This window comes from Haemaphysalis longicornis, unplaced genomic scaffold, assembly GCF_048455015.1.
Source record: "Haemaphysalis longicornis isolate Haplotype H1 unplaced genomic scaffold, Haemaphysalis longicornis Haplotype H1 scaffold_3, whole genome shotgun sequence".
NCBI lineage: Eukaryota > Metazoa > Arthropoda > Arachnida > Ixodida > Ixodidae > Haemaphysalis > Haemaphysalis longicornis.
The window spans coordinates 234895108-234917338 of NW_027526335.1; the positions used below are offsets into that span (position 1 = coordinate 234895108).

The 22231-nt window shown below is 46.9% G+C and overlaps 1 protein-coding gene across 1 annotated transcript in view; it reads left to right on the forward strand.

The window, feature by feature from the left end:
- LOC144176063 (uncharacterized) overlaps positions 1–21943 on the forward strand; it is a 174703-nt gene extending 152760 nt beyond the window's left edge. Inside the window, exons 11-13 of the mRNA XM_077705188.1 lie at positions 6296–6372; positions 13729–13772; positions 18899–21943. Of these exons, the coding sequence (XP_077561314.1) occupies positions 6296–6372; positions 13729–13772; positions 18899–19219 (442 nt within the window). The 3' untranslated portion in view covers positions 19220–21943. The remainder of the gene's footprint in view (positions 1–6295; positions 6373–13728; positions 13773–18898) is intronic.
- Positions 21944–22231: the final 288 nt, after the last annotated feature.

Below are 22231 nucleotides of genomic sequence, written 5' to 3' on the forward strand. Positions count from 1 at the left end.
ACCGTGAGCTACCTGTCCTTCCGTGCTCACTGTGGGCGTTTTTCTCACCCTGCTTCATCTTATCGCGCTGTCTGCTTATTCGGCCTGTCGTTGTTTTAAACGTTGCCCAGTAAGCCTGTCTGCTTACTGGGCAACGTTTAGAAACAGACCTCCTTTCAATCTGCTATTCCTCTTGTCTTTTGCACGCGGGCTACTGCACAGCTGTTTCCTGCACAGCTGTTTCTTTTGATTATTTACAGAGTTTTCCTTACAGCGGTGTCCCTGCGCTTGTTTATCCGCAGCTCCGAACGTACTTCTGCCTGGAATCACTCGCCCTTGCATGGCCTCCCTGTCAAACTTCTCTAGTTCTAGCTCGTCATCAACATCCCCGAGCTCAGTCTGAGGCCGCCCCTCTAGGTTGTCATAAAGCTTCTTACGTGGCTGTGCACGTTTGCGGGACAAGTAAATTCTCAATAGTCATATGCATTTCTACTGGACAAGCTCTAAACCTTTCGGGCCGGATGATACTCCTGTCAGCGCACAGGGCTGCAGGCGCATCAGTCTCAATCAATATTCGTTCGAGAACCTCAACATCAACTGAGTCATGTGTCGTGTCCTCCTTATTTCCTCTTGTGACTACATGTGCTCAAACTACTGAAGGGATCACTACAAGCCTGTTGTGCGCCAACTTTGCTTTTGTGCCCTCCATACTTCTGGCTCACCTTTTCATGAATGATGTTAAATCTGATGTATTTTCTCCCTAGTTTATTTTTCTTAAGCCATTGTTACCCCATTGTTACTTCGTTTTATTTTTCTTAAGCCATTGTTACCCATGCAGTCAAACGGCTGCTGGGATGAGTCCCTTCTTGTTTATCCCCCCAAACCGCTTCTCTGCTTTACATGTGGCCCGATCTTTCTCTTTGGTGTTCCATTTGTTTTTCCTCCTGTCTTGTTTTTTCTTTTGTTTCTCCGAACATGTATACGCTTTCATGTTTTTCGCTTCCCCCGCTTTGTGCAATCCTCCTGTTATTGCTGTTGTCATGTTTATGTAGTCTTATTGTTCTTGCTGTTGTCGTGTTTACGGGGCTTTGATATTGCCCCTGTGTTTTCCCCTTGTTTTATCATGACCATCGGAAGCTCTCGTTTCTGCCCCCCCCCTTATGTAATATGCACAAGACAGGGCCTCTAAGGGTAATTAATTGATGATGATGATCAGAGCTAATAGGAAGCAGCAAGGTGTCCTCTCCTTGCGCGTTCTCAGTGCGCTCCTCTCCAGGCGCCTGTCCTGTGGTTAAGCAATACCCGGCCAGTTCACTGCCTCGCACTTCGAAAGCTGCTATCTCTTCATCGAGCTCTCCAAAGCAGCAGTTGTTTTCTTTGTGTTCTTTTTTATTCGCGGCATTATCATGATATCACGTGACTCATCTATCTCACATGAACACACTCTTTAGGATTGAAAGTCACCACTTCTGGCACCGCCCCATAATCGTCCTGCGAAGAAGCACCATCACCATCCTTCTGAACCTGTCGATATAAAACACAATCGTCGGCAAACATGCATGCGCGACGAAATACCCACAGAAATGTCATTTACCAAAACAAGAAATAAGAGCGGTCCAAGGATAGAGCCTTTGGGCAAGCCTGGTGAAACATTAACTTGGGATGAACACTTCCTATTTAAAACATGCGTTGACGCCTGTCCAACAAGTAATTGGTTATCCCAGTGAGCACATTCTGGCAGAAATTTTGAATCTGTGGTTTAGCGAGGAGAAGGGAGTGCGACACGATATTGAAGGCGTTTCTAAAATCTAAAAACGCACAATATGTTTGCCCACCTTCATCGACGACGGAAGCCAGCTCGTGGAAGCACTCGATAAGTTGCTTCGTGCGAAAAAAAACCTTTGCTAAAACCGTGCTGCTCATGTATCAGTACATTATTAGCAGTATGATTGGTCAATATTTGCTTGAATGTGCTCGAAAATTCTGCACGACACTGACTATAATATAATGGGTCGGTATTTTGTTACATCTTTTTTGAGACACCCTTATGAACCGGAACAACATGAGAAATTTTCCAGTCTTCAGATAAAGTTCCCGTTAAAAGGGATATTGAGTAAATTATATAAAGACAAAGGGAAATTGGCAGCCCATCGCTTTAGAATACCAGGAGAGGTTCCATCAGGAGCAACTCCTTTGGATTCATCTTGGTTTTCTAGAAGGGAACATATACTTCTAACACTCAGTTCTACCGTTGGCATGAGTTGAAACGTGCGGTTGGGAAGGGAAAAAAACACGGCAAAAACGCGGATTTGAAATAGGTATTTAAATAATTGGTTTTGCTTCCTCATCAACTACAATCATGTTACTAATGTTTAGTTCGCCCACACCAACATGATCACATCCACATCCTTTGATATAATTCCAGAAAGACTTTGAATTAGTTTTCGTTTTAATGCTCAACCCTTCGAAATATTTCATTTTTGTGCTTTCCACACTTGACTTATACTTCTCCATGAATGCTTGTAATTCTTTACGTGGTCGCGGCATCCAGATTTTTTTACTTTACCCAAAAGGCGTCACCTTTTCGTGATTGATCTCGAAATAGTAGACGTCATCCATGGCTTTTTGCATTTACTAAGCTTTCCTGCTTATTTCGCAGGTGCATACTGAACTGCGAGGGCTAACACCTTGTCCTAAAGTTAAGCCATAAATATTTCACACTATAGCTTTCCGCTAGGCATTCAAACACAGGCAAATGGTCTTCTAGCTTTTCGACTATCATAGTGTAGTCACCCCTATTGAATAGAAAATCTTTCTTGTTGCTCTATTTGAGGGGCTTTTACTTTGTTTTTTGATTTTGCAAGAGCAGCCATATGGTCGCTGATTCCTGGAATAACATTGACATTATTCACCAAACTGGGTGAATTTGTGAAGACAAGGCTCTGAATGCTATTATTTCTAGTTGGGTAGCTAACAAACTAGGTAAGGCCATAGTTGTGAATTATATTTCTCATTTCTATGTTTACGGGGCACCCAGTACCTCTTACATATATTCCATCATGTCATTCTAAGTCTGGCAGATTAAAATCACCAGCAAGAATGAATGTTTGGCTTGGAACTTTCGAGATAATTTCATTCAACGACTGGACTGTATTGTCGTCCTAGTTTGGGGGTAGATAAAATGCACCTACAGTGAATGAAGAATGAGCATTTACGGTAATCGTGCACCAAACAGATTCAATATCGCACTGAATTTCTAAGGCGGCAAGCACAAGTAAAAATACACCGTCCCCATGGCTTGTTGTAGCCACGAGTCTGTTCCGATAACATGGCACCATGGTTGCCTGGGAACCGAAACAGTCCAAGTTGTACAAACTTGAAAGTCTGATGCAAGTAGTGGCACGGGAGGCTAATATAGCTCTCGTTAGCTTGGAATGTCCAACTGTCGGTTGTAAATCAAAGTAATTCCAGTCTGTGCTCAGAAACCCCGGCCAAGTATGGCTGAACTGTCTTCCTTATGTCGGCGTGCAACTTGGGCACCAGTGTCTGAGACAGGGTCGTTCTTGAGGGCAGCTGATGATATCTAGGAACGTCCCCTTCAAGCAGCTCTTTGAAACCACGATCTTGCACATTCGGGTGCGGTTGCAAATTGAGCACAAACCTTCTGGCTGTGTTCTGGTCTAGGGCACCCCATTTCGCATCGGTCACTGCCGTTTTCTTCAAAACATATGCAATGCTTGGCTGATTCACCGACTGTGTTTAGTGGCTGTTTGAAATTCAGAAGATAAGTCCTAATGCCACTTGGGGTGGTTTACGAGTGGGGTAGTTGTCAATATTGGCGTTCGCAGTGTTGCTTCACTAAAGTTGCATACAGTCTAAGTTTGTGAAATTTTTTGCAAGACTTTTCACGTAGCACTTCTCATGCTAACCAACAGTTGTGACCCTTGACACGGCTCTATCAGGGCTACGGTAGCCTCTAGAGTTGCACTCGCTTTGCACGACTCCAACACGTGGACGACAGCTGATAGCCCTGACAACGGCTGCATGGACAACAGTCATACTGTTTGCTTCAAGACAATGGTAAATGGGTGTTCAACCGCTCTTACTGCAGTTGCTGAAGTTTAAGTTTACAACGAAGCAACTCATGAAAATACGGCTGCAGCGGAACTTGCTCCATGTGCGAAACGGACATCCTGAGCAAGCTTATGCAATGTTTGCTTCAAATATTCAAGACCATCTTGGCTCGAAAAATCGGTTGCTAATTTATAACTCCAGTATGGTCGGTATGAGCACACATGACCACAGTGAATGTGCTAAAGACAACGGGCTACTTATTGACACGCGGAAGCTGCAACTTCCATGAGCGTGGTGGGTTCAGCTTTGCCAACCCACCACGATTGGATTGTTGGTGTGGGCTTGGATTGTTACTGCGTGCGAGTACGTGCCTGCCTCATCTGTCAGGGTGCATCATGCCTGCTTTGTGTTGTATTCTTGTACCATGGGTGCCGGCTAAATTAATTTTCCTAGCGGCTTAGGCAGGTGTGCTTGGGCAAGCGGCAATATGTGGCTTGGGTCTTATTTGACCAATAGCATGACTAACAAGGTGATGAATGTGACCGTCATAAGTGCGATCTTTGCCTGCAGGGGCAGCACCTTGCAGGGAGCGGCTGCACGCGCAGTTCACATATGTTCGCTCTTTTTAAAAATCTCTACAAGGGGCAACTTGCTACCTCCCGCTCGCTTTAGCATCTCCCGCTCGTTTTAGCTTGTTATTGTGGCGAAAACTTGCAGTTTCGCAATTCGGATGAGCAAGCGTCCAGTTGGTGCGACATTCGTCATAAGATTAATAATGTAGTTTCTATGAGGCTTTGGTTTTGTTTTCTTAAGTATTCCTTTTTTTCATTTCGCAGTGTAAGCGTTATTCAGGGTTGTTCACCATTAATTTGGGTGGTTTCTATTAGAATAATTTTTGCATTTTGTTGTGATACCATGCTCACCACGTACACGTTGCTGCTCGCCGGCAACGATGAATGAATGCCGATACGACCTTTGTGAAGGTTGCAACCCTTTGCGGTGTAGAGTCAAGTCCACTGTAATAATATCCAAGTGCTGAGCAAATCTCATTTTTATAACAGATAAATGTTATACGTGGGTTGCGAAATGAAGACCGAACAGAGCTCGAAACATTTTATTCACTGGGAAGCAAGGTCTCACTCCTACTTATTTGCAAGAAAGATGCCATATTCGGTCAGCTTTGTTTAGTGCACGTGAAGCTGGTGCACATCTTTTTCAAGATTATCTATACGTGCTTCACCTACCGGAGCGAAAGGTCCTTGGCGGATACGAAGTCCCTGAGGGAGTGTATCATGCGTTGGGCCTTCTGCGAGGACGTTATCCGAGTAGGCTGCGCAATGGCGTCATCACTCTCACCGCTGTCCACAGCACGTTTCCGCACAAAGGTCTCCTCATCAGTGAGGCATTTTAACATTTCCAAAACATTGGCCCTGACATCCCTTCCGCAGAAAAACGGGGGCAGTTGAAGAGGCATCCATCCCAACTCAAAGAAGCACGCACGTGACACAACAGAGCACGCGAGCGGGCGCATACACGAGGCTAAAGTGGCGGCACTGCGAGGGGCGTTCAGAAGAAAAACGGCTTTCCTCCTCCTATGCTTCCGCATAAGCGGAGCAGTTGACTCATTTTCTGAGGGGTGGACGTGATGCGAGGCGCATCGTGGCGCATGCAGCCGGCGGCAGCTTGCATTTTCGGTGCGAGCAGTAACCGGATTCAATCGTTATATCTGATGTGACGACATTGGAGCATTGTAATAAGTGGTTTATTTTGCTATAGAACGCATACAAAGGTGAATGGTGCCCTGGTTGTTCATTGTTATATCCGACATATTGTTATAAACAGTATTGTTATAAGACTCAACTTAAAATCTTTTCGACTGCTGTTGAGACACTATCTGGATACTTTTTTTTATTTTGGGAGGTTCATATATTTCAAATCACATTGAATACCAACTGTGAATAGAATCGAATTGAATGCAAAATAATGGGAATCAGATATTTGAATATTTGCACATTCCTCATCCAAGCTCGTCTTTGTCTTCCTAGAACAGGCATGGTTGAAAGCGCTGCACACATTATTGCCCTCAGGTGGTTTGTTCCCATTGCCAATGTGACAGGAGCCTCCTATCAAATTGACAGTGTGCAGTGGTGTCCTGTTGCACCTGTTCAGCTTGCCTACTGCAGGTTTTTACTGCATAGAGCATACTGCATCAGGTTTTTACTGCATTGGTCCCTCTTGGCAGGCTGGCCCTGGAGCCGCGTGCCCCCCCTGCAGTTGCCCCTCTGCCGGGACCCGTGGGTGAAGCTGCCCCCATGCAAGGTGAGCACGTTCCTCCTCTTCACGGTCCCTCCAGCAGCCACACCGCAGTTGCCTTGTTGCTTGCTCGGTCCCGCTTGGGAAGGAGCACTCTGGCCTTCTGTGCACAGTGAGTGCCCGTCAGCCCTGGCTTGAAACTGTGAAGCCACTGGCTAGGCTTGTTCCACTGCTGCACCAAAGTGGGCGCTGCTGGTATTCACTGCATAGCTAAACGCACTAGCACTTGCTAGTGCGTTTATGCAACACAGTTGAAGTAATAGGTGCCCAGAGAGTGTGTTTCCAGGTCACCACGTGTCCACATCACACGTTGGGGGGGGGGGGGTGGTCTGGAGCGAAATAATATTTTTTTTGCACACTACAATTTCTGTAAGCTCCTCAAATCTAAATTTCGCTCGAGAGAAAAGCCCCTTTTTTTAACCATGTGAAATTATCCTCTGCTCCTTCTTTCTGACTGCTTTAGTTCAGAAACTGCTCTACTGGACCGAGTAGGCTTGTAGTTTAACATGCATGAGTCATGCACGGAGGAGCCCGAATGGGGAACAGAAAAATGAAATAGGCTTCATATTATGTGATGCCCCTGGCGTCGTGCAGGATGTAGTAGTGCTCGGAAGGGTAAGGTGTAGTGATCACCTCATGGTAAGATCTTGAAACAGGATAGATTGGAGGAGGCGCCGTAACAAGCTAGTAGGTAAGAAGCCGATCAATGAGTTAACATAAAGCTAAAAGGGCTATAATATAAAATAAAAGCCCAACCCGTACCACATACGTATCACGGGTGACGCCAATTAAAAATAAACAAACTTGACCGAAGTCAACTAGAGTTTCGAAGAGAAGGAAAAACCCACCGAAGTGGAAAATAAAAGGGAAAAATGCTACACAGCGACACCACAGCCAGGATAGCGGGCCCGGGGAGACTCCCCTGATCTCCCCTGGGACGGTAGCCGGAAAGGTTGGGATGAGGGATGCGGATGATGGTAATAAGGAATGGGTTATGGGAAAGTGGGTGGGAATGGGGCAGCGAGGTTTTCATTCTAATCCTTAGATGTCTGACTCCTAAAATAGGCCTGAAAACTCAGGATGGGCGTCAGACTATTCCAATTGGAATTCAGTGGACCCCACTATAGGTTCCAACTATCTGAGCTCCGACAGCGAAGAACAGGGAGAACCCGCGACGGAGTGACGACACCTAATCTCTGGACCCTTTTCACGACCAGCCCCCCGGCTAACACCCACCAGGTCCCCCGAGTACTCAAGAGACACCTGCCCAGCCTACATAGGTACTAATCCCCCTCGTCTCAACGGTTTCGGATACTGGTAAAGCAAACTGTCCGACAGACGGGGTAAACTGTACCCTGTATGCATCCGTCGATCCTATGTGCACTTGAATCACCTATCTCCATAGGAAGGCCTATGTGACTTATAGGGTTTCGGTGGACCTCTTATGTGCTCCTATGCCAACCACTCACCCACCAGGGAACCCCCCATACGGGCAGCAATCATCAGGTGGTAGGAGTAATCCTTATAGAGTACGACCAGCCCTACTCCCGATACTGAGGACGAGAAGCTTCCCTAAGAAGTGAGCCAATCCCTCTTTCCTCGGTCCTAGCAAGTGCGCGCCTCCTAGACTGGTCGCTACTAAAGGCCAGAGATATTGGCCATCATGAGCACCTATCGAAGGCCCTGGATCCTGTTGTCCAGGAACCTTCGTGTGGGCAGCGAGCAGTCGTGCCCTCGTGGGGTGACTGCGGCGGACCCTTAATAAGAGATCCTTTTTCACCGCTTTTAAGCCAAGTTCCCAGAGCCAACCTCGGTAGCCACCCAGGCTGTCCGGGCCTGCCTCCGCGTCCAGCATCGGCTCTGGGGCAAGGAACTGGCCCATACAGTTCCAGGGAGTCGCTGCCACTCCCTTGGGGTGTTGCATCCCCCGGTGAGACCTGGCACCCACCCACCGCTGCCGTTGGCAACTGACCAAAGCTAGGCAGCCAAAACCGCCTTTGCCCAGCCAGCTGGCAACCACTAGCAGGTGGCAGTCGGATTTTCGCCCCCCCAATGAGCTAACAGTAAGACGTAAAGTTGAATTCAGGATTATGCTGCACAACCGATATTCAGCTCTTATCGAGGACGCAGAATTTACGACACAGGAAGCCAGCGACTATCTTACGCGCATGATCACGGAGTGTACAGTATAAGTCCGGAACACGACGGCTAGACAGGATAGTGGTAAACGTTCCCAAGAGATGAAAAATCTAATTAGGAAATGCCAAACCATGACAATTTGCAGCTGACAGAATAGAACTAGGGGAGCTTTCGAAGTTAATCAATAGGCGTAAAACATGACATACGGAAGTATAATATGGAGTGGATCGAATATGCTCTATAGAATGGAGGCAGTATGAAAGCAGTGAAGAGTCGTTTAGGCGTGAGGAAAAATCAGATGTATGCACTTAAAGACAAGCCAGGCAATGTCACAGAAATAGGAATAAAATAGTCATAATAGCCGAGGAGTTCTATAGGAATTCTATATGCAGGAGTTCTATAGTAACCGGGACATCCAGGATAATGCCGAACGAGAATGTAGTTCAGAGTACATACACATCCCACCAATAATGACAGAAGAAGTAAGGAAGGCTTTGAAAGAAATTAAAGGGGGCAAAGCAACTGGTGAAGATCAGATAACAGCCGACCTTTTGGGCTAGATGGGCCCGTGCAGGTCTAAGTGGGATACAGAGTGTTTCCCCACGCCCGGAAATGACCCATCCAAAATGCCCGAGAGAGTTTCGCGGCGTCCACGAGGGAGACGCCGCGACCGGTTCGACTCACTGACAAAGGCGACGACAGGCTCCAAAGGGCCAGGACGATCCAGGAGATTTATTGGCCGACTTGTACAGCGCATAATAAACACCAAGGCAGGGTTAAGAACTACACTGTATCAACGCGCGCCTCAAGGCCGAGCCACAAGCGGGCCGCGACGGCTGAGGCTACACGGGGGCTGCCGGTGAGGTTGGAGTAGCCTACCTCACGCGTCCGATTGGGGTCTGGGGCCTCGGTCCGGACCGCTGGCGGCGAGGGTGAGGGCGAGCCGCGTTCCCCGCATTCCCTACACTCTATACTCCATCTCCTTTCCCAGCGCCCGATCCAAGAGCGAGAGAGAGACACGAAGTGCACGTGCCGTGCTTATAAAGGTGCTGGGGAGAGGAGACAGGTTCCCGGGCGAGGAGGAGCGACAGTGGCGGGGGACAGTTGATGCCGCGAGGTGACGCCGCGTTTCAACGCCTCGCTCACGGGAGGAGGAAAGGGGATCTAGCACATCCCCACAACCTCTTGAGGAATGGCCGGCAAATTGTACTAGTAAACATAGCAAACCTGTACAAGCAATGCCTGGTCACCGCGAGTGCATCGGAATTTTGGAAGGACACGAAAATCATCCTAATCTATAAGAAAGGGGACATGAATGACTTGAAAATGACGGATCAGCTTACTGTCACTCGTATACAGGGTACTTACCAAGCTAATCGCCAACAGAATTTCTGCCACCTTAGATTTCAGTAAACCGAAAGAACAAGCACGGTTTTGTAAAGGCTATTCAAAAATGGACCATATTCACACGACCAATCAGGTGATGGAGAAGTGCGCGGAGTATACTGAAATCCTATATATAGCCTTCATAGATTATGAGAAACCATTCAACAGCCTCGCCACAGCACAGCGATTTGAGATAGGTGGCGAGGCAGTAGAGGTGCTATGCGAATATATCTACTTAGGCCTAGTTGTGATCCCGAATTCCAACCACGAGGCAGAGATAATTAGAAGGATAAAAATAGGGTGGAATGCATTCGGCAGGCATTCCCAGATAATGAATGGTAGCCTTCCATTGTCCCTGAAGAAGAAAGTGTATGACATCTGCGTGTTACCGGTACTTACCTAGGGGGAGAAACATGGAGGCTCACTAAGAGGATTCAACATAAATTGAGGACGCCTCAGCAAGCAATGCAACGGAAGTTGATAGCTGTAACAATAAAGGACAAGAAGAGAGTGGAGTGGGTCAGGAACAGATGCGTGTTAAGGACATATTAGTATAAATTAAGCAGAAATGGACATGGGCAGGGCATTTAATTCGAAGGTAAGATAACCGTTGGTCATTAAGGGTAAGAGAGTGGATGCTATAGAGAAGGCAAGCGTGGTAGGGGACGGCAGAAAGTTCGATGGGCATATCGGTTCCAGAATTTTGCGGTGATAAATTCTTCGCAGTTAGTACACGACCAAGATAATTGGAGAATAATGGGAGAGTCCTTTGCTCTGCAGTGGGCGTAGATAGGCTGGTGATGATGATGATGATGAGTGACAGTTTTTATTACAAAAAGAGCAAGTCTAAACAGTATTACCGAATAAAAATTGTAGAGAATGGTACTGTCTGCTGTGAGCGCTGCCTCCCGGTTTATTAGCAGGACTGGTCGCTGTTGTGCCTTCTGAGCGCACAGACTACTGGAGCTTCATGCAAGCTGAGCTTGGTTATCTGCATATTTATAATGCATCAGGGTGAGAATAAGGTTGAGAATGCACTCGGGGAGCTGCGGCACGGCCTTTTTATCTACCGTCGTTTCGTGGTACCCTACTACAGGAGATGTCCACAAACAATGCGGTTCATTCAGAAAAGCAAAAGTTTCCCTCTCTGCAGCACTACGCTCAGAAGGGAGACACATTTAGGGCGCACTGCAAAACTACTTACCCACAATAAACACACACACACACGCACACGGTTCTTGTCAGTTCGACAGAGCAGGGTAAGCATTACAACTACTATACCTTAACAGTGGTGTTGAACGCGGCCGCGGAATCCTTTAGTGCCCACTCCATTTAATTAAACTCAAGGCCCTGGACCACGTACAAACCTTTCGTGCCCCCGCATTACACTTGCCGCTGCATCCGTTTACCTAAATTCCATGCGACCCTATAGGGGATCGGTCGGTCGGTGATTGAAGAGACGATCAGATGAAAGGATTACTAGCTCGCTCGTGGTTGATGTCACAGAGCAAGCGGTTGGCTAATTCAAGAAGCAAAATGTACAAATCTACAATTTATTTACAAGGATTTACAACTTTAGACTAATGGAACAGTTCACAGTAAAGAGCACGGGCAACGCCTGCATCGAGCAAGGCTCCTTTTACTCCAGAAAACATCAAGCTCCTCGGATTTACAACCAAACCTCCACCCACAATAGGCCACTGATTGGCTACAGTGGCAAACATAATTAGATGGGGGCAAAATGGTCACACGACCCACCTCTCTCACACTCATATGGAAACTCGAAGATGTTCCGGAAAACACAAATAAAACCAATAAAAATTTCCTGGAAAAACCGTCATCGCTCATGACCCTGTTTTCGGGTGGCCCGTACTAAAGTAGTGTTCATAGCGTGCACGCTAATGATTGGGTTCCGCGCTGACAAAAATCCTTGCTTTGTCAACGCCTACGTCGTGCGCATTACAAAGCATGGCCGACTACCCATTGATACATCCCAGCCACCGAGTTGCCAGTGTCATACATGGACCGAATGGAACCCCTTGAACACACAGCTTCTGTCCGCCGAGGGGACTCCCATGGCGGTAATCGCGGTAGTTGCACAGTCAGTGGTCCCCCTGTGCCGGTTTCCTAATACGAACGAGAGGAAACTCTCCTTTAAGAGCTAGCATACATTGCTTGTGACGACGTTGTGGTGTCGGACGCGTTTGTTTAGGTCTTCTCCAGGCCTGCTCACGAATAAAGCACAAAAGCGTGGTGAACATCAAAAAGCTGCCGCAAAGCTTTCTAGCGCCCCTCGTTCTTCAGTCAGCCCGGCTGCCTTTAAAATAAACACAATTGATGGAAACACGCTCAGCAAAACGGCCGATACCTGACTGCGTGGCGGTTTTAATTTGGTGAGGCGCCCGAACTTACACCCTCCATACACATTTTACGTTGACCCACCCTGTTTCGTCCTCCCGAGAGAGCTGGCACGTGTCGCCTGAATGTCAGCACCCAACCTACGACATGCACACAACACTCTTGCTTGTTTGAGAAAGACTTCACATGAAAGAGAGGAGAGAAAGGTGTAAAACAGCGCGAAACTAAAATTGATAAGAGCTGTTGTAAGCCCCTGCCCCGGCATATCTGTTCGCGAAACCACGCATGCTGCTGCGTGCATTTTCCTAATAAGCCGTTCACGTGGTTTTTACGCTGATGTAGAGCACTCCTTTTCCACTGTCGGAAGCTAATTGGGCATCCATCGCAGGAGTGTGTCTTTCTGCCACCGCCGTTGCCGCTCCAGGAGGTAACCTTGTCCGTCGCCCCTTTCGGTGCAGGCGCGCACACGAAGTGCTGCTCCAACCGGGAAAGCACACCGGACCCCTTCCAGCTTTTCTGGTAGCAATCCTAACCAAACAATACCAGGTGCATCTCGTTTGACGCCTCCACTTAGGACAAGTCCTTGTTTCACCCAGTGCTACTAGAATAAACTAGTAACTTTGGCTTCGCCCGCCTAGCGTGGCAAGCCGGTCTCCGTTTCTGACTTGGAGCCTGGTGATAGGTCCCGCGGCGAGGACCACCCTGCCTAGCTATTGTCTACCGCCTCGCCAAGCTTAGTCACCTCAATCTTAGTCCTGCTCTCTCTCTCTAATACACACACACACACAATCTGAGACTGCAGGCTTGGTACACGGTTCCTTTGATCCTCAACCGTTGTGCCGGCAGCCGGCAAGCAGACCGGCATCAGCGTGTCGACTCAGAAACCCGTGGCTGTTTTCGAGTTTTGTGAGTGTTATCAGCGTAAAATCGGCTGCTATCCGACCTTAGAAGGAGTTAAATTTCGAGGACGTGGAAATCAAAAATTGGGCAAAAAAGTTCAGTAGAGCAGGAAACAGGAGGGGGCCGAGCCAGCACACAAACATACTTGGGTGGACTTTGGACCCCTCCCCTGCAAGTTGCGGCGTCCCTGTGTGTGTGTATGGCCACGTGTTGTGGATAACAAAGCTGCCAGAGGGCAGGTGTCCTGTTGCGACTTCCCTGGCCCCCTCCTGCGCTTAATGACTGCTGCTGGCCCACCTTGAGATTCATGGGGTGGCTGTGCACAGCAGCTGGCCCTGGTGTTCTTGGTGCGACAGCTGCAGGTGGCCCACTGAGCAGAGCTGCAGCAGGCAGGCCAGTACACCCAAGGTATAGCACACGAACCTCCTGCAGAGCTGCACTGGCTGGTGGGAAGATATCTGGCCGAACTCTGTTGCACTGACAGGGCCCTCAGCTTTACATTGCTCTGGGCTGCTTGGGTTTCCCACAACCAGGCAGGTGCACTGTTCTGCAGCGCTGACAGTGCCGGTATTTTTTCAGGTCTCCAGCCCCCTCAACAAGCACAAGGCGGCGCATTTGGTCAGGTGAGTGGCGGGGAAACGCAACCACACATCACCCTAAGCAATCTGCCATTATTTCAACTAGACGGCAGGAATTCTTTCTGGAATAGTGTCATGTCACTTTCCCTGTATGCTACAAGGATTTATTTTGCGAAGGCCCCAAGGTACGTCTCGAGCAGCGACACTGTCACTGAAACCGGCTGCATCTTTTCACTGCACTAATGGAAAACAAATTGAACTGTGCCAGTATATCTTCGAATGACTTCACCAGAGTGTACATGCTTAGCAAACAACTGTGAAGGCAATTTTGGGGATTTGGAGTTCACTCAGTCGGTGAGCCATTTTTCTGCAATAAAAGGGAGCACACTAGCTACAACAGTGGTGGGAACGTTAAGCACGGATGTGCTGGGTGACGCTTTTATTCATGTGTGCAGTTTAAACACTTTAAAGGATGTGAAAAAACTTTGTAGGTACAATGCAAAGCACTAGAAAATATGGCAGCTGCGTCTTCCTTCTGTCTTTTGTTCAGTGTCGCGGTACACTACTGAGCTTCCCGATATGCACCGCACTCGCCAAACTTGCAGTTATCTGAAAAGAGTGCACAGTGGTTATTACCAACGAACCCGTTTGTCAATACCATTTTCGATTGTGCGCTGCATGAGGCCCATTGTCGTCAGTGTAGCGCGAGCATGAGCTGAAAGGAGGCACTACTGCTGCCTTGGATCATGCATGCATGCACAGGCGATTGAGATTGCCCTCCGTGTGCGTGCTTTGTGTGAAGCATGCCCCGCCCCTGACTGGCCGCTCTTGGCCATGAAAGCTGCTGCACTTGGAGGACTTCCGTCATGCGACGGGGCTTTGTGCAGCAGCACAGGGTCGAAAGACGGGGTGCATGCTTCTTTGCATGGAGCCTCGGGCAACAATGCTTCTCGTGGCGACAACCCTGTCAGGCATGAAGGACTCATCGGTTGTCAAGAACGAGTCCACTTATCATTTCGTCCATCCCCTCACCAAGTCGTACGACCAGGCTCGCTTGCTGTAGCAGAGACCTCTGATGCATTTTCACCCTGCTTCGTACTGTGTATATGTTAACGTGCTTAGCTACGCTTCATCCACTACTGAAGACGATGATCGCATGAGCATTGGACTGCTAGACAGCAAGCGTTCGACCAGCCCTGTCGGTGCCTGAGGTCAACGCAGGAGGAAATTCAGGGAAGCTTGCACTCACGTGCAAGACTTGAATGGCGAAGCTCTTAGAGGTGAGCATCGCCAGACACAGGGCTAATTTTAGTATCATTGTTTAGTTGCACAGTTTGGTGATCGTAATCATCGTCTTTTGCATCGAAGAGGTCATCATCTTCTTTGCATCGAGTAGTGGATACGAAGTCATTCTCAGCAGTCAGATGGCAAGCTGCGCTAGTCGGTGCAGATTCGGATTCATGCTGAAAAACAGTGCAAGAAACACAGGGACAAAAAGAAGAGGGGACGATGCACAGCTCTGAACTCGCCACTGAAATTTTATTAGGAAGAAAGTACGTATTTATACATAAAAACCGTACTACCTTAAGAACAGATAACAAGGGTTATGCATGGGAGTGGCAACCAATTGACACCTTTAAACAGTGTGGCACGCGATGAAGTTCCCCATCCAAGAAGTTACACAATCTGCTAGCGGACAAAAGATTGAAATTCTTTGTCAAGTAATGACAAGAAGCCGCAGTAACGCCCTTGCCCTCGTTCTTTCTAACATGAAAAGGCGGTGGTGGAATGAGGACTGTAGGCGGGCGCGAGAGGCCCAGAACAAGGCGTGGGCTGTCCTTCGTCGGTACCCCACGTGGGGTAACTTCATTTTGTTCAAACGGGCCAAGGCGTTAGGAAAACGTGTGCGCCCGGAGGCAAAACCAGATAGTTGGCGCTCATTCATTATATCAATAAACTCCTACACAGACACACGAAGGTATGGGCACGAATACGCAAATTCAAAAGACAACAAACACACAGCCTGCCTCTGGTCAGCACAACAGGAGACACACTTGAAGACCAGGCTGACACACTCGCACAACACTTCCAACACGTGTTCAGCTCAGCACAGTACACAAAAACATTCCTGACACACAAACTTTCGGCGGAAAAGAAGCCTTTACATGACAATGACAGATGAACCACTGCCTGTACCTCCGAGTTTTCGCTTCATGATCTGAGGGGTGCTCTGAGCACATGTAAACCCTCAGCTCCAGGCCCAGACAACATCACATATACAATGATAAAACAGCTATCCGCAGACACACTTGATACACTCCTACATCCATACAATAACATAGGGCTTTCAGGGCACATTCCAAGCTCTTAAAAAGAGGCCATAGTATAGGCTTTCTTGACGGAGGGAAAGGACCCATCGTCCCCCTCAAGTTACCTTCCCATAGCCCTGACGAGCTACCTGTGCAAGCTCCTCGAGAGGTTGATAAACCAGTGGCTCGTATACTTTTTGGAGCAGAACGGTCTTCTCGAGGGCTGCCAGGCAGGCTTCAGGGTGGGAAGATCTACCAGCGATCAACTTGTAGCACTGCAGTCATACATCAAGGACGCCTTATTTCACAAACTGTTTTGTTTAACTGTGGTTTTCCATATCGAAGAGGCCTATTACACCGCTTGGCGTTGTTAGAGCCTCAGTGATCTCAAGTTATTCGGTGTTTCAGTTAATATGTTTAAGACCCTTGCTAGCTGCTTGTAAGAAAGAGCCTTTCGCGTCATAGTTGGTTCTGCATGGTCAGTGGTTCATGTGCGAGAAAATTGCGTCCCACAAGGTGGAGTCTTGAGCTGCACACTCTTTTCATAGTTAAGAAGAAGTCTTTTGGAAAGGTATTCCCACCTGCAATCTCTTGTTTCATGCATGTAGACGACGTCCAGATATTCTTTAAATCATGTGAGATGTCAATCTGTGAACGTAAAGTCCAGCTTGCTGTCAAAAAACTTGCCGGCTGGGCAGACAAGAATGGTTTTAAACTGAATCCTGGAAACAGCTCATGTTTTGTGTTCTCCAGGAAGCGTGGGGTCCACCCACACCCCGATATCACTCTTAATGGCGTGTCGACTCCTGTGAACAAGGAGCACAAGTTTTCAGGTATTTTATTCGATGAAAAGCTTACATTCATTCCGCATATGAAAGAGCTGAAATGCAAATGCTTAAAAACAATAAACATTCTTAAGGTTCTCTCGAACCAATCTCATGGGGCCGACTAACAACTCCTGCAGCCCCGTTTGACTGCCTTATAGGGTCTCGGCTTGACAGTGGCAGTGTCGTGTATCGGCCGGCGACAGAGACAGCACTGAACATGCTTGCCCTAGAGCTGCATCTTGGCCTTCGCCTCTAATGCGGCGCTTTCCGCCCTAGCGCTGTCGAGAGTGACAAATGGTGCATAGGGCATCAGCGGGAGCACGTTGACTTGCCGTATGCATCTAAGATCGCGTCTCTCACCAACCATCCTTTTACTGCTATCATGAACGATACAACTCTTTTTAAACACGCTATCTATCTCCTTACCTTTCTTTCGCAGAGTGAGGGAGGAGGCTTCTGCACTCAATGTCCCCCTTTCAGACGCGCACAAAGCACTCCTTCATAACTTTATCCCACCCGGGCATATTCGTCCTATATTATGCGACCGGTCATTCATGCATCTAGAAAAAAATAGGATACTCACGAGTGCAATTCTGCAGCACTTCCTGTTCGTGCCGGACAAGTACAGGTGCGCAGAATTCTTCAGTGACGCGTCGAAAACTGCTTCTACTGTCTCTTGTGCAGCGCACGGACCAAATTTTAGCGTTAGTAAAACAATGGATTTTTATAGCCGTATTTACACGGCAGAAGCATATGGCATCTTACTCGTTTCAAATCACCTCATCAAACACAAGTCCATTGCGTACGCAGATACGCTAACCGTTGTGCAGGCACTGTTATCAGAAAGGTCGTCTAAAAACTATGTGATCAATGTTCGTTTAAAGGTTCTAATGATGACATATGGCTCAAGCCTTGAAATAACTATATGCTGGTTACCAGGCCACTGTGGAATCCCTGCTAATGAGACCGCTGATGAAATGGCTCGTGCTGCTGCTGTCATGACTACAGTTGACGTAGCAACAGTACCTTACACCGTCCTGCAGACATACATCAGAAGACAGCTTCGTAGCACATGGCAATTACACTGGAGTCAACAGACAGACAACTAACTACACGTAATAAAACCACAATTGGGACGCTACATAACTGAATTACACAACAGATACACTGAAGTCGCCCTGCCTGGGCTGCGGATAGGCCACACATTCAACGCACTCCCACCTGCACACTGGATCTTCGCGACCCATGTGTAGCAGGTGTGGAAGGGACCTATCCGTAGTCCACGTACTAATCACATGCAAAGGCACTTAACACAACACGACACAAACATTTGCCTGAATTATACAGATGACACATTCTAATGCACCCATCATACCTTTTAGTCGACGAACCAATGTTTTCTAGTCAACGTGTTCTTAAGTGTTTATCTGAGGAAAAATTTCTGCATCTCTTGTCATATCACATGTAATCATCGTGTACCTATACAGCAGCCATCTACATTGTCTTTTGTTTTGCGTAATTTGTACTTTTACTCCCAGGTTTTTGCATTTACGGTCTCATCAACCGATGAATAACTTCTTCCCTGGCGCTGTTTGCCCTTGCTGGCCTTGCGCCATTAAACACGAACCATAATTACCATCATCGTTCCCACATTTCACATTTCCACGAATTCCACAATTTCGGCTCATTTATGCTGCTGCTGTTTCTACTAGCTTATTTTGTTCTGCTCTTGTCTATTGCAAATTGTTTTTATTTTCAAATTGGTTTTCCTTCAAAAAGGTTTCTGGCTTTTCGGGCTCTTTGTTTATTTCCTTCAAACCTGCCATAGGTTTTCTGGGGCAAGTCAGTTCCCCACATTATTTTCCGCTTTATTCTGAGAGAGGTGGACATGAAGTTTCTTTTTCTCAGGAGAGGCTTCATCCCCTGGCAGAGCACTTCCCTTCCAAAAGGGGCAAAAATAGGTCTTGGTGCTTTCTGCGTAAGCCCACAAGTCCTTAGCCAAGACAGCACCGACTGAGGGCGTTCGGGCATGCAGGTGGAACCCGCCCGGTGCTCGCACTGCCTGCAGCAGCCGTGCATCATGCAGCAGTACCAACACCGCCTTCCAAGGCCACACCTCCCCAGCGAGGACAACATGACGCGCCGTTACCCCCTGTACCGGGCATTCTTTTGGCGCCTCCGGGACAAGGGGTACTTCAACACGAACACGTATAAAGACCGAAAGCAGGAGCTCATGCGGGCTCATAGGGCCACAACAACGAGAAGGAGCCTGCTCCCTACCTGTGTGACCACCCTGATCCGTAGCCTGCTGCCAAACCCAGATGGCGTAGATTACACGGAGCACCGCTGGTCCTGAAAAACATGATCTGGTGTACCCTTCTGTTAGTGTCAGTGGCTGTCTCAAAAGCATGCATGCAGTGTCTTAAAATATTGTACAGCACCCTATCATTGTGTGGTCGTACGATTCCTTTATGTTCCCGTGGTGCCCCTAAAACATTTTGGTTCCAGGTGCATCTCTGACACCTTTAAGCAGACAGTGTAATAAAAAAGCTGCACATATATGCGTGATAGAGCGTTGCCTTGTCGGCAAAGCACATGGCAAAATGAACCCCTCCGCTTTGTGGCCATGAGAGAATTTGCGCTCTTTTTAGGAGGCCACGCAGCTTTTACTTTGTTGCATGATGGATGATTCTAAAAAGAGGTAAGGAGGAATATAGACATACTGCAGCAGACATGTCGCTTGTTTTTTTTTCTATGTCAGCGTGACTGCTGAACAGAACGGAAGCACAGCAGTGCCGAAACCAAGCACTCTTGCTGGAATGTAGTCCCAGATAACGCACATACATCCTAGGTAAGTGCTACGAATCTCCCACCTGGGAGTTGGGGAATTCTTAGGGACATCTCGCATAGTTTCCAAAAGCATCTGGAGTCATACAAAAAAGACCAGTCGGGGATGTCCCAGATTTAGACCTTCCTCGGACATTTTTGGAATTTTCCAGAAAGGTACTGGTAGGTCCTTTTTGGGACGTGTTCGATTATGTATGTGTTTGTAGCTCAAAATTTACATAGCAATGGAGCTGTATCACCACTCAGATTTACAATTAAAACTGTGCAAAGAACCTTGCAAAACCGTTTTATAGTGTAAATTTCATACAAACCTGCCTGCAGTGGCAAAATCAAGCAGCACACTAAAACTACACAATACACTTGTAATATCACAAAAAAAAAATCTTTATAGCTTCATGCAGGAATTATGCTTCTGTTTCTGACGATAATTTCACTAGCTCAAGCAGAAGTGAATTTTCACATGAAAAAATTCAAAAGGTAGCACAAGTTATGTACGCAAAAATAGGCACCGTCTATTTTACATCATAAATGAGGCACGCATCTGATTAATTCGTTTATAAATAAGGGCAGCCTAAATTTCATGCAAGTTATGGTATGAAGAATGAGATCATACAGTGGTGTACTTTCTGAAATACCAAAAGGTGAAACATATGTCACGACTTAGGAAAAGCAGGTCAGTGCACAGAAAGTTGCAGTTAAACCTGGATATAATGAAGTTGAAAAAATTCCCAATTTTTTGTTACATCCAGGTTTTCGTTAAATACAGGTTTCGAGTTAAGGCCCGCGTGAATGAAGCAGGAACGAAGTCAAAATGATAGGCATCTGTGGCGGGGAACGCACCATTCAAGGATTTATTTCACCATGAAATTAGCGTGATTTGCACCAGCTGCTTGTAGTTTGTAGTTTGCGGAGAGGGCGAATGTATCTAAATTGGAGGTTTTAGCCAGCCGATTTTCCAGGAAAAGTGCAAAAACAATGACTCATCAGCTTAGCAAGTTCGTTACAATAAGGTTAACCGTCGCAACGCCTTAGCTATGTAGAGGTCCCAAAGACATCGGCTTTAATGGGGCTGGCAATGGGAAATTGAAAAACTTTTTTAGATCCATGAATTCGTTACATAGAGGTTCGGTATATCCAGGTTAACTGTGTTCAAAACCACTAAGGTGGCAGTCACGTTCCCTCAGGGTGCAGAGCCACTTATGACCATTGCGGGGCTGCCATGAGACATCACTTTGCACCAACACACATGGAAAGCATTTGAAAGGCCAGCTCATCTATTTCTGAGCAATATAAAACAACAGATTTAAAATCTATTGCATAGAAAAAACTCACTTTGAAACTAAACATATCAACGTTGGGTTTACATGTACAGTCTAACCCACGTATAACAATATTTAGTTGTCGCAAAAAACCTATGTTACAACCTGTGATTGTTTTAACAGGATTCAACAGAAAAAGTTACTTTTGTAAGCCTGTAGCGGTTTCCACCCAATATTTACAAAACAGAAATGTAAGTGTACGGCCGACCACCCAGACTTAGGCATGCATGTGCCTGGACCACACGGCCCTTAGGAAAGACCACCGTTTTTCACATAGCAGGAACTATCCGCATTGAATTCTTGAACGTTTCTTTTTTTCGATTGACAGATTGCGTGTTACTAAAGTAGCGTATTTTTCTGCTTTTTAACATCGGTAATCGACAGTGGCCTTTACCCCACTGGCTCAATTTTAATCTGGACAGTGTTGAATGGCTGCCCTATGCCTCTCTTATTGCCGGGGCCAGCTGACAGCAGCAGATTGGAGAGGCAGTCAGGAGGTCTCTTCCTTCAGGGGCAGCATGGCTTCATACATAGCACAAACGTTTTCTTAGTGTGAGCGTTGGAAAGATGGAAGACACCGCAACTTATGTCATGCTTGGTCTGACACAATGCACCCATGATCTTTCACAAATCTCCAAGTACTATATGTTACATAGGCTCATACTGTCAGGCTCAATTGTTATAACCAATAATAAGGAAAATGACAATTGTAATAAGCGTTTCATTTTAACGTATAGCATTAAACAAGGTTGGTGGTACCACAAATGTTCATTGTTATATCCAATATATATTGTTATAACTGATATTGTTATAAGTCGGTTCGATTGTACCTATTTTGATAATAAAATATATAAAACTATTCAATGTAAAGGAAGGCCAATGCTGGGTCTTCGAAGACATGCCAGTTGGCCACATAATAACAGGAAATTGCTTTCAGCCAAATGCATTTTCACATATGTCTGCTAAATAAAGGCCAACAAAAGAAAATTGATTAGCAGGTACACTGCTTTGAGTGGAAGAATAACGGTTTGCACATGTTGACTGTAGGCTTATTCTCCTACCTGACATGTGGAAAGAAACTAGTTTGCATTGTGGGCGAATGTATCTAACTTCAAGCATTTCGCCAGCTGAAGTTTCACAAAAAGTGCAGGAACAATGACTAATCAGCATATCTACAGCCGATGTTTCAAAAACTGCAGAAA